Source organism: Bufo bufo, chromosome 5 (assembly GCF_905171765.1).
Source record: "Bufo bufo chromosome 5, aBufBuf1.1, whole genome shotgun sequence".
In the NCBI taxonomy this organism is placed as follows: Eukaryota; Metazoa; Chordata; class Amphibia; order Anura; family Bufonidae; genus Bufo; species Bufo bufo.
The window spans coordinates 249,907,662-249,920,529 of NC_053393.1; the positions used below are offsets into that span (position 1 = coordinate 249,907,662).

The following is a 12,868-nucleotide window of genomic DNA, read 5'->3' on the forward strand; positions in this document are numbered from 1 at the left end:
GCTAAAAAAACAGCGATCCCATTCGAAGACTCCTCCCAGCTGAAAGACCCCATGGACCGCAAAGCCGATCTCCTGAGGAAATCTTGGGAAGCTTCTGCGGCCTTAATGTCTACTAACGTGGCAGCTACTTCAGTGGCTAGGTCCCTTTTTATTGTGGTTATCTCAGCTGGAGAATCATTTGTCAATGGGAACTCCCAGGGAAGACATTTTGGAGACTATCCCGCTCCTAAAGATGGCGACAGCCTTTACAGCGGACGCCTCAGCAGAGTCAGTCAGGTTCACAGCTAAAGGCGGGGCCCTTCTGAACACTGCAAGAAGGGCTTTGTGGCTGAAGAACTGGTCTGGTGATCTCACCTCAAAGAATAAGCTTTGTGCGATCCCCTTCTCGGGATCATACGTGTTCGGCCCTAGTCTGGACAAAATTTTGGAGAAGGCCTCAGATAAAAAGATAGGTTTTCCTGAGACTAAAAGCAAGAAGACGCAGTTTTCGTAAAAAATTCCAGCCAAAAAACCAAACTTATAAGGATAAGGGGAAATCGGGGAGATGGTCCTATACTAAAGGGGGTAGGGGCAGAGGATTTCTGCTTAACCCCAACACTTCCCAGGACAAACAATGACGCCAGACCAGTCTGGGGGAGATTAAGATCCTTTCTCCCAGCATGGAGCCAGGTAACTCAGAATCCTTGGGTGCTCCAAATTATTCAAGAAGGGTACAAGATAGAATTCATATCTATTCCGCAACACAAATTTGTGCTAACAGGGTACGGAGGAGGTACACAACAGGAAAATCTTTTAAAAGACGTCGCAAAACTAAAAAATCTAGGTGCAGTGACTCGCGTCCCTGCGGGTCAGGAAGGCAAGGGCTTCTATTCAAGGTTATTCCTGGTCAAGAAGCCGGATGGTTCTTTCAGAACTATAATCAACCTAAAACCTCTAAACGTCTTCATAAAGTACCGTCGTTTCAAGATGGAATCAATAAGATCAACAACACTCCTCATTTCTCAGGGAGCGGTAATGTGCACCTTAGACTTAAAAGATGCATATTACCATGTACCAATACATCCAGACCACCAAAAATTCCTAAGATTTGCAGTAAGGGAAGCGGACAAAGTAAACCACTATCAGTTTCAGTGCCTGCCCTTTGGGATATCAACAGCCCCCCGGGTGTTCACAAAATTGATAAGAGATAGTGGCCTTCCTCAGACTGAAGGGAATAAAGATTGTACCTTATCTAGACGATCTCCTCCTAACCGCAGACTCTGCACCGGTTCTAGCGTCACAAACACAGACAACAATATCCCTCTTACAAGATCTCGGCTGGATCATAAATTGGGAAAAATCTGACCTAGTACCAGAGACCAAGAAGATCTTCCTGGGAACACTACTAGATTCGAACCTACAGAGGTCTTTCCTTCCACCTCAAAAACAACAAAACCTTGTCACGAAATTGAGAGCATTTCAGGGGAAATCAGTGTGCACCATCAGAAATGCCATGAGTATTCTGGGCCTGATGACATCTTGCATATTTACAGTACCGTGGAGTCAACATCACACGAGAGTCCTGCAGAAGAGGATTCTATCGGTCTGGGACGGAGACCACCGATCCATAGACCGGAAGATCCTTATAAAGGAGAATGCTCGAAGATCCCTGGATTGGTGGCAGACATCAAGCAACCTATCAAAAGGAGTTTCCTGGAATCTAAATCCGTACGTCATAGTAACTACAGATGCCAGCCAACAGGGTTGGCGGGCAAAGGTTGGAATCTACTACTTCCAGGGAACCTGGAGCCAGACCATAAAAAACAGGTCTTCAAACTTCAGAGAACTTCAGGCCGTTTGGGAAGCTCTCAGACAGTCAGGATCTTCTGAGTGGACAGAACATACGAATCCTGTCAGACAACATGACAGCAGTCTCTTTCCTCAGACATCAGGGAGGAACAAGATACCCCCTCCTCCAGAATCTAACAAACAAGATTTTTTCCTGGGCAGAGGAGAATGTGCTGTCAATCTCAGCCGTACACCTACAAGGTTCAAAAAACCAGTCGGCAGATTTCCTCAGCAGACACTTTATAGATCCAAACGAGTGGACATTGAACAGACAGGTGTTTCTAGAGTTGACAGCCTCATGGGGATATCCGGACATCGACCTCTTTGCTTCAAGGGAGAATACTCAAACAACCTCCTTCTCCCGGAATCCTGCCGATCACCCCACGGCCGTAGACGCTCTATCTCAATCCTGGAACATGAAGCTGGCATATGCGTTTCCTCCTTTCCCTCTGATTTCAGTAGCCCTAAAAAAGATCAGCAGGGAATCGGCCAAAGTGATCTTCATAGCTCCCTTTTGGCCAAAACAAGCCTGGTTCCCGGTCCTGTCCTCCTGAGTCAAGAAGAACCGGTTCCCCTCCCTCTCAGGCCAGACCTGTTGCATCAGGGTCCAATATGGAATCCGGAAATAAACAGGCTGAAACTAACAGCGTGGCTTCTGAAAGGGACTTGTTAAGATAACAGGGGTTCTCAGAAGAAGTAATAGCCACTATTCAGAGAGGCCATAAACAGGTGACCTCGGCGATTTATAATAAAATCTGGAAAAAATTCTGCTCCTGGATGGCGCTGAGAGGGAAGAATCCTCTACTCCCGAGTGTGGGAGATATTCTTTATTTCCTCCAGGAAGGGTTTAACATGGGTCTCAGGCCCAGTACCCTTAAGGTCCAAACTGCAGCCTTAAGTTGGTTTCTAAACTACTCCGTCAGAAAATCGATGGGTAAGCAGGTTCTTAAAGGCAACCACACGGATTAGGCCAACACTAAGGTCCCAGGTCCCTCCCTGGGATCTGTCGCTAGTTCTTAATGCCTTAACAAAATCACCTTTTGAACCCCTACATGAGAGTAGCCTAAGAAACCTGACCTTAAAAATGATTGTTAGTGGCTATCACATCAGCCCGTAGGCTAGGGGAGATCCAGGCCCTCACCATCCGTGAACCGTACCTTACAATCTGTGAAGACAGAATCATACTAAGACTAGACCCGTCCTTTATACCGAAGGTAGCTTCTTCCTTTCATCGTAACCAGGAGATAGTACTACCAACTTTCTTCACAGACCCAAAGACCGAAAGGGAGAAGGAGTTCCATCTTCTAGACGTCAGACGTTCTCTCCTTTTCTACTTAGACGTTACCAGTACCTTTAGAGTGGACTCAAATCTGTTTGTTCAATTTTCAGGCTGCAATAAAGGCAAGAAAGCTTCTAAAGCAACCTTAGCTAGATGGATTAAGATAGTTATTAAAGAGGCCTATCAGAGCCAGGAGATTCCCTGTCCCCAGGAGATTAGGGCTCATTCAACGAGAGCAGTCTCGGCTTCATGGGCTGAACATGCGAATGCTTCTATCGACCAGATATGTAGAGCAGCCACCTGGGCAAGCTCCCAAACCTTTTGTAAGCATTACAGACTAAATGTGTCAGGGAATATTGACCAGTCTTTTGGACGTAAAGTTCTTCAGGCTGCGGTCCCTCCCTAGTTATTGGATTAATTTGGTATTCCTACTCCATGTAGTGCTGTCATGGAGGATGTCCTGGAAAGTAAGAATTAGTCCTACCGGTAATGATGTTTCCAGGAGTCCGACATGACAGCACTGGTAGTTCCCTCCCTAATGATTAGAGTAATCTTCCTTTTACTTTTTTGTACTATGTTACCCATTATTGTGTGATAATCTCTAAAACACTGGTGATGGTGGGTGGGGGGGGAGCTTTTAACCTCTGTTTCCTGTCCCAATAGTGGGCGGGGGAGACAACCTCCATGTAGTGCTGTCATGTCGGACTCCTGGAAACATCATTACCGGTAAGACTAATTCTTACTTTTTCCATCTCCCGGTTCCTAAAATCTATTCCATACAGCACATCGGCCCCTGATAGGGGACAAAACAGATTAAACTGGTAAGAACAGATTTTTTTAAATTAAAATAGAGGACAGCCTCTGCGGAGCTGGGTATTTTTTGGCTGTTACTGAACGCTCATGCACAATGGCTGTAGGCTCATGCGTCCTTTTGCGGAGGTGACAAATCTGGTCAGTCAAACCCAAGGCAACATCATCGACCTCATCCCATATGCGTTTTTTCTGGAGCGTGCCCTGCGAAGAGTGCTGGATCAGGCCGTAGATGTGCATGAAGAGGAAGAGTTGTGGTCACCATCACCACCAGAAGCAGCCTTGTCGTCTATTGCTGGACCTGCGGCAACACAGAGAGGATCTGAAGAGTCAGAGGAGGAAGGTGGCTTTGAGGAGGTGGAAGACCAACCACAGCAGGCGTCCCAGGGGGCTTGTCACCTTTTGGGGACCCTTGGTGTTGTATGTGGCTGGGTGGAGGAAGAGACCTTCAATGACGTCGGTAGTGAGGACAAGGAACAGGACATGGCTAGCTTGGTATCCAACCTTGTGCAAATGGGGAGTTTGCCGTTGTGCAAATGGGGAGTTTGCGGTGCGTTAAACGGGGAGTTTGGTCTGTCACTGAAGCGGGCGTAACCCTTACACTACCTGATCGATACAACATCATACCTGATGTATTAAAGCACGTTATTCCAAACAATTTAGGAATGTTAGGTGATTTATGCCCTTTACGGATTAAAACCCGAATCTGCATAAACTATGTAATTTTCCATGGGAGTTTTGCCATGGATCCCCCTCTGGCATGCCACAGTCCAGGTGTTAGTCCCCTTGAAACAACTTTTTCCATCACTATTGTGGCCAGAAAGAGTCCCTGTGGGTTTTAAAATTTGCCTCCCTATTGAAGTCTATGGCGGTTCGCCCGTTCGCGAACATTTGCGTTCGCCGTTCGCGAACGGAAAATTTTATGTTCGCGACATCTCTATTGGTAAACTATTGCCATGTAATTGCATTTGAAAACCTGCATCTTTCTGAGGCATCATTATCAGCGCGGTGTCTGAGGCAGCACTTGAAATGAGATGAAAAAGCACTCCATGGAAGCGAACATTTTACAGCTGCTGTCTTTACCATAGCAACTGCAATTAACTTTCATTCCTTTTGAAATACTGAAATTTATTGGTAATGCAAAATCTTTTTGAAGTGTCATCAAACGGAGCAGTTGATTTATCCATAGTGCCATGAGAACACTTTAGAAAAGGAAAGAAAACTATACTGGACAATTACAGTATGTCTCCTCATAGCCAACCATGTATTACAAAAAACATGGTGCACATCAATGTCAGTGAATCAGGAATGTCATGTCTTGTATTATCTGGAGCCCAAAACTAAATCCATTTTAGCTTCAACCACTGCCCAAGACCAGAGATCTGTGTAGCAGTGCAGACATTGAACTGGATGGGGTCAGTGTGACTCGCAAGTTGCTGAATCCAACACTGGATGTTTGCAATTCTGAGGTTGCAGTCACTGCAACATGCGAGTTGGGTTATTTCTCCAACCAAAATGGCTGAAAAACACGTATTATATTGATGACTAAGGGCTCATTCAGATGGCCGTATGCTGTCCGCAAAAATGTGGATCTGTTTTTTTTTTAGCTGACAGTTCAGCATGTCGCAAAAAACTGACTGCATTCCGCATTTTTGCGGACCCGTAGACTTCAATGAGGCCACGTCCTGATTTTCACTGACACGTATAGGATGTGTTTGTTTTGCGCAGCTGTATAAAGGAAGAAAAGGGCCCTGTAGAAAATTAACAGGTCTGCATCTAATCCGCAACATAACATATCAGCATTTTTACGGACAGCATACGGCCATCTAAATGAGCTCTTAGCTCCCAGCACTCCTGCCAATATGATATTGATGACCTGTCCTGAGGATATCTCGTGGTTAGGTCATTAATATAAAAGACAACCTCTTTAAGAAAGAAATGCCACAGAAAAAATAGAACAAATTTGTGGGTAGAAGCCTATTTAGTTGCCTCCCTTTCGTTAAGGGCTCATGCACACAAACTTATTCTCTTTCTGCTTCCGTTCCGTGTTTTTTTTTTTTTGGCGACCATATGCGGAACCATTCACTTCAATGGGTCCTCTAAAACAGTAGGTACTCAGTGTGCATTCTATTTCCGTTCCGCAAAAAAGTAGTGCATGTCCTATTGTCTGCAAATCACGGTCCGAGACCCCATTCAAGTCAATAGGTCCGCAAAAAATACAGAACGCACACTGAACACATCCGTATGTCATCCGTATTTTGCGGATCCATACTGTAGAAATGCTATGCCCAGCCCATATTGCTCATGTGTTTGGTGATTAAGTTACTGTTTCCGATCCACAAAAAACAGATCGCATACAGAAACCATACGGTTATGTTTTGTGGAATAACTGAACGGAAGAGGACTTCAAAAAAACCTCAGATACGGCACAACGGATCCTTCAAAAACGGACTGCAAAATAACAACTGTCGTGTGCAAGAGCCGTAAAGAGGCTTTTCAGCGGCTACAGTGCAAATTATGCAATTCTGTGTCCAAACAGGCAGAAAATAGTCTAAAGCCACCTTTTCAGCCATCTAAAATCTAAGTTGCCAGTTTGGCGTTTTATTGGTTTGGTATACGTTGGCACTCTACATCATTGTACAAAGTATAGTAGATAATGCATTTCTACACATGGCAAAATAAAGCATGTTTCTTTGTTCGAAATAGGAGCCTACTGACTACATATGCCACCATATGCTTAATCTTCCATGGGGGGCTTACACTGAACCGAGCCTTATCTATCTATATAATAGGCACACAAGATGGCACCTTTCAAATAATTATCATTCAATTTGTAATGTTGCTATTAACAGGTTCTCTTTTAAAGCAGCATAGGCAAAGCAAACATAAAAAAACATGAACATGCAAAGACTATTTGGGCTGTTTCAGGGGTTTATCAATGGGTTGCTTGCAGTAACATTAACAGCTGTTTTGTCCTAGATGTTGTGAGGAGTCATGATAATTGTAACGGAACGCCTAGCACCCTGACCGGGTACCTCCGTCGATAGCTGCTCCTAGTGCTTCCAGAGGACTCCAAGCACTCCACTTGACACCGTCGGCGCTGCAGACCCCACGAACCGCCGAAGCTTGGTGGAGGTCTCGCCGTCTCCTACCCACCCTGGACCTACGACAAGGCTCCAGTGGGTGAACCTCTCCTAAATCCAGAGACAGGAACCAGGAACAAGCTCTTACAAGAGCTTATACTCAGGGGAGTATTATGATATAGCAATCCCCAAGAGTGTAGTTATCCCATCCCCCAAACATGAGCCAAGACTTCATAAAGGGGTAAAGCAGGAACTCTTTAATGGGTTATTTTTCAGCCTTTTATGCAGGTCTCCTAGCAAGGTACACTCCCCCTGGGGCCCTTGTAAAAGACTGTGACAGTTTATATTTTAGCCAATCGCATGCATTTACAGTATTGAAACCCTCCCAGCAATTGTACACAAAATCACCTTCCCTCTGTCTGTAATGCAATAAACAAAATACAATGAGCATTGTCTGAGACGCAATTAACTAACACACTGGCATTGTCTGAGACGCAATCCACAAAATACAATTACCAAACGTAATGGGCTAACTTAATCACTACCAGACAGACACACATTTTTCCCAACACACAGAAAACACCTCAAAACCCCACACATCCCCATAATGTATACATCCATGGATAGCTAAGCTCTGATCTGGGTGAACAACATATCCAAAAATCACCCAGATCCGAGCAGGGGTTCCCGAATTCCATGGAAGTCACATTTGGCTGGCCGCAAGCATGGCTTTCCTGCCCGAAACAGTTCCACAGATTTAAGCTGTGCGGCCGGTCTGTCTTCTACTTCTAAGTTAGTATGGGCCATAATCCTGGGGCAGGAGGCTGGCAAACGGCCCCCTCAAACACCGTGGCGAGGTTGGTTTCGCCACAATAATAGTCTTTCATTAAATATGTCAAATCCTCTCATGCTGTCGTCAGTAGACATTAGATTATCACGGAGATGTCAGTGCTTGATAAAACTAATACTAATATCTGCAGAGACAATGCTCTCCGTTTTCTATTCCCACTGCAGCACAGAATTTATTAGAAAGGTAAATATATAAAAAGCGGTTTTGTTTCGGATTGTGGTTATCGTGCTTAATTTGAAGGATAGCTTTGTTTTTGGGCAATATTTTACACAAATTCCTTCATAACTAGGGATGGAACCTACAGAGAAATATAATGGAAAGATTTTCCTCTGTTCTATGTTTTGGACCCACTCCTGGTTTTGGCTTACTTAGGGCACATACACCAAAAAGTTTTTTTTTTTTTCTCCAGATCTAACCTGCAATTTTATTTTTTTGCATGTCGGCCGCTGTCTAGTGTTGGGCGAGCACCAAAGTGCTCGAGTAGAACACTTCGTGATGCTCGGGTGTTCTACCGAGCACAATGAAAGTCAATGGGAGAGCCCCAGGCACTCCCAGCTCTGAAGATGATAGGGTGTCGGGACTCTAGTTTGGCTTAGGAGTACCTGCTCTGACTCCATATATAGCTATATCCATATATGGAGTCAGTGCTTGGGGACACCCCAGTGTATTTAAATCTAAGTTCTGGAAAGTTTCTGCCAGGATTTGAACTCCCAACGTTGTACATAAGAGGCAAGGACCTTATCCACTCGGCTATAAAGCTGAATGCTAAACTGTGTCAGAAAAACCTCATAGTAGTCTCTGATGTAGTCAGTATTCCTATTCAGCAGAAGACTATTTTATATTTCTGTGCATGTTAACATGTAGTGGTGGTTAACATCCTTGCCTCTAATGTACAAGGTTAGGAGTTTAAATCCCAGCAGAACCATTTCAGAAATAGATTTTAATGTATATATATTTTAGTAATTGTAAAAAACGTATGGCCCAAAATAAATGTGTAATTGCAAAAAAAGTAAGATATATATATATATATATATATATATATATATATATATATATATATATTTCTGATTTATATATGGATGCGTAATATGTGGGCAACTACTACTGATGTTTTTAGCCATAATATATTGACATTATAAATATAATATATGTAAATATATTACGGCTAAAAACTTGTATGTATAGATATAGATTTTGCACGGGTATATATCGTTTTGTTTGTGTGTTGTAAAAAGATATCAAGTGACTTCCACAGTGCCCGCCCCTTTAACAGTGAACTCCACAGCGCCCGTCCGTTTAATAGTGGCCCCTTCCCCCCCCCCCACCCATGCATGTAGCAGTTGTGCCGTCATGACTGAATATTTAAGGACCTGTGAACTGCTAAAACCTGTGATCAGTTTTGGCAACTGAGAGTAGGACCTGCAAGCTTCTATTGGCTAATAAGGGATATGTTACCGTGTAAATGGCAGTTTGGATTTAAGTGAAAGGCTTGCTGGCTTCTATTGGCTAATGCAGGTCATTTTTTGGGAATATCTCGAACGGTAAGTCCTAGAGAGCAGGAGACCTGGTATAAAACCTTCCCGGACACCTGATGTATCTGTGCGCCAAATGTGAAGATCTGTGCAGTTGTTTGGTCGCGCATAAAGAACGTCCAGACAAACTCATTTTTACGTGCAGCAATCGCCTCCACTGTATGGGGGCTAGAGATCACTGCAGCAGTTGCTTTTCCCTACAGAAAATCATTGTTCCTGGGCAGAAAATCGCTATTTATAGGCCAATTGGATGCACAAACAAAGGTTTTTGGTGCCTGCAGAAAGACACTATCACCTGATGAATGGCCATTTGCTTGTTTTATTGGGTGTTTGGGAGCACCTTTCTGGGTATGGACAAATGTTCCGTTTTTTTATGCAGTTTTTGAAGCCAAAACAAGGAGTAAATTCAAAAAAGTTGTATCTTTTATACCATCTCTCCTCTTATGATCCACTTCTGATTTTTGGCTTCAAAAACTGCATAAAAAAGAAACCCTGAATGTGTGTCAGCACCCTTATACCTGCCAATTAACTGGAAGAAGTGTTTCTACAAACGCCCATCCCTGATTGGCCTGATTATGGGACCGTGTAAAAGGAACATTAGTGTGGATCTAAAGTATTGGATAAAAAAAATGAAAAATTTTCACCTTTCCAGTGAAAGCACTTGTGAATACTGCCCAGCTGGCTACAATCTTTGTCCACTTTGTAATTGACTTATTTAGCTAAATCCTGAACAGTCAGGTAAATCCAATGCATCAGGTTAATTAACATCAAAGTGCACACACAGTATTCATTGTAAACCAAGCAAGATGTTGCTCAGTTCCAGAAAATAAATAAAATTGTTAATGCAGACCCAGAATATGACATCTATATACCATTACAAAAAATACAAGAAATGAGACTCCTTTCACAGCCCATGAGTTACCTTTAAAGGGAACCTGTCCCCATGAAAATGCAGTGCAATCTGCAGGCAGCATGTTACAGAGCAGGAGGAGCTGAGCAGACTGATATAGTTTTATGGGAAAAGATTCAGGAAAAGATGTAACTTTAAATCTCTGCCCATTCTGTGCTTAGGAGTAATTAGGGTGGTCCTACGCAGTGACTGATCGCTATCTCTGTATGCCTAGTCATTCATTTCATTAATCTGCTGGTTGCTGCACTAGGATCCAAGTAAAAATTGGTTATTTTCCTCTGGCCTTTTTGCCAATTATGTTGTCGTTTAAGTGATATTTATTTTATCATTTTTGTTTTCTTTATTGCGTTATTCTCCCCCAAGAGGGGGGCACTTTTGGAAAAAAATTATAACTTACGTTTCTTTCTAAGGGCACTGCAAGTGAAGCAACATTAATGGCTCTTCTAGCAGCCAGGACCAAGGTTACAAGGAGACTCCAGGCTGAAAACCCTGACTTAACTGAAGCAGAAATTATTGGTCGTATGGTAGCTTATTCTTCAGACCAGGTATACATTATGGAAGAGAATGCTGTGAGATCATAAGTACATAATATGGTAAAGGACATGAATGTTGCCATGAATCTAAATTGGAGAATCCTGCATTTCTCTTCATTCAGAACTGGGTTATTCTTTGCCGTTTTCATCCAGACATGTTTGAGGCATCTATTAGAAGCCACTTTCACCATATCAGTTAATTAGCACTCGCAACACTATGAATGCAATCATTGTAAATTTCATTAAATGATTGCTGGATAATTGTATCATTAGAAAATCCATTTTCATTCGACATAATGTTGAGGTATATTTAACAGGAGCAGGTGTAGCCAATAGGATTTTTATTAAATGTCTTACAGTGATATTCCACATGTAGCTGCGGCGCAGTTACTGCACTTTGCTGGGCCACCTCTGTACTGTTCAGTTGAAAAAGGGAAGGACAAGCAATTGCTCAGATGCATGTGTGTAATGGCACCCTAAGGCCCCTTTCACACGTCCATTGTTCTGGGTCTGCATCATTCCGCAATTTTGACCCATTCATTTCAATGTGGCCGCAAAGGATGGGGAGCGCACACCATGTGCTATCCGCATCCGTAGTTCCGTTCTGCTGCCCCACCAAAAAAATGGGCCAGCCATGTGTGGTCCGCAAAATACGGAATGCACACGGGTGGTATCCGTGGTTTGCGCATGCGCAATTTTCAGACCCCAAAACACTTACGGACGTGTGAATGGACCCTAAGTCTATGCAAGACACTGCTCTGTGTAGATTTTTTATTTTTTTTTTCAAAATGTTCATTGCTACCACACCTCATTTCTAAGGCTTGATTTAAGGTTTAATAGAATTCATAAGTGATCTACAAATATGCACAGCATATTCCAAAGTAACTGAACGTTTCTCGAGAATGCACTTTCTTTTCATGTAGATTTCAGTTTCTTTTCTGTAATTATTCAAATTAAAAGAAATGTGCTTCTAAAATGTCAGCAGCTTATTAAAGTCTATTTCACTGACCCTGGACAAATATAAGAGCTATGATGTTGGGATGAAGGAGAGTACATTAGGTCCTGTAGACTTCCTGTGTAATAACCAGTAGGATTAAGCTGGGTATATTTACACTGCTTTAGGCCATAAAAGGCATGAGTTTTATCTCCTGAAAGGGCAGCTGCCTTGTGCATCCTCCTAGCCACAGGGCACTGGAGGAAATTGGTCTTCGTACAGATAATCTGATAAGAGATGGGATATGACAGCTCTTACTGACTGCAGCATGTCAAGGGATACTGACTCATATTAGAAATGAGTTACTCTTTAGGGGTCGAGCACCATTACCTATTCCAGTGAATGAAGATCAAGCAAATATTTTTCAGTACTTCCAAATATAGGGAAATAAAAGTGCGTTAATGTGAAGCTATCTCTAGATTCTAGGGCAGTAAACCACCAGCAAGTAAATGTGCCCCTCTAAATCTCCCTGTTCTAGCATTCTCTCAAAATAAGTTGTAATATAGCATGCTTTGTATGTAAATTACCAGAGTCCTGAATCATCTGGAGTATGTGTATTGTGCAGACGAAGCCAAAGGCCAGTCCCCTTCATTTGACTTCACTGCACAACCACTGGCTGCCACCAGACTCATGACTGTTCTCTGGTAATTTACATAAAGAGCAGACTGCATTTTAACTTTTACATACAGCTGTATGATAGAAGGGAGTCGTCTGGTGTCAATACATTGAGAAATGGGGTGGTCAAAAGGAGTGCCATATTTATGAAGTCAGCTAAAGTGGTTGAGGTGGAGGGAGACTTTTTTTTATTTATTTTTTTATTACAATTTAAAAAAAAATTATCTTCCATGTAATAGAATAAGTAAATCCATCAGAAATCGGGAGCATTGCACTTTGCGTTGTCATGCGTATAGGAAAATGGGTGGGGCAGGAGGGCCCATACTTAGTTTTGCTATAGGGCCCTATGAGATGTGTACTCCCCTGATTACGAAGCCATTTTTATCACCGCATTTATCACTGCACCTGTTAGGCCTCTTTCACATGAGTGATACG

The 12,868-nt window shown here is 42.9% G+C and overlaps 1 protein-coding gene across 1 annotated transcript in view; it reads left to right on the top strand.

The window, feature by feature from the left end:
- The window catches only part of LOC121001140 (aromatic-L-amino-acid decarboxylase-like), a 184,319-nt gene that overhangs the window by 18,134 nt on the left and 153,317 nt on the right, over positions 1-12,868 (top strand). Inside the window, exon 4 of the mRNA XM_040432075.1 lies at positions 10,702-10,836. Within this exon, the coding sequence (XP_040288009.1) occupies positions 10,702-10,836 (135 nt within the window). The remainder of the gene's footprint in view (positions 1-10,701; positions 10,837-12,868) is intronic.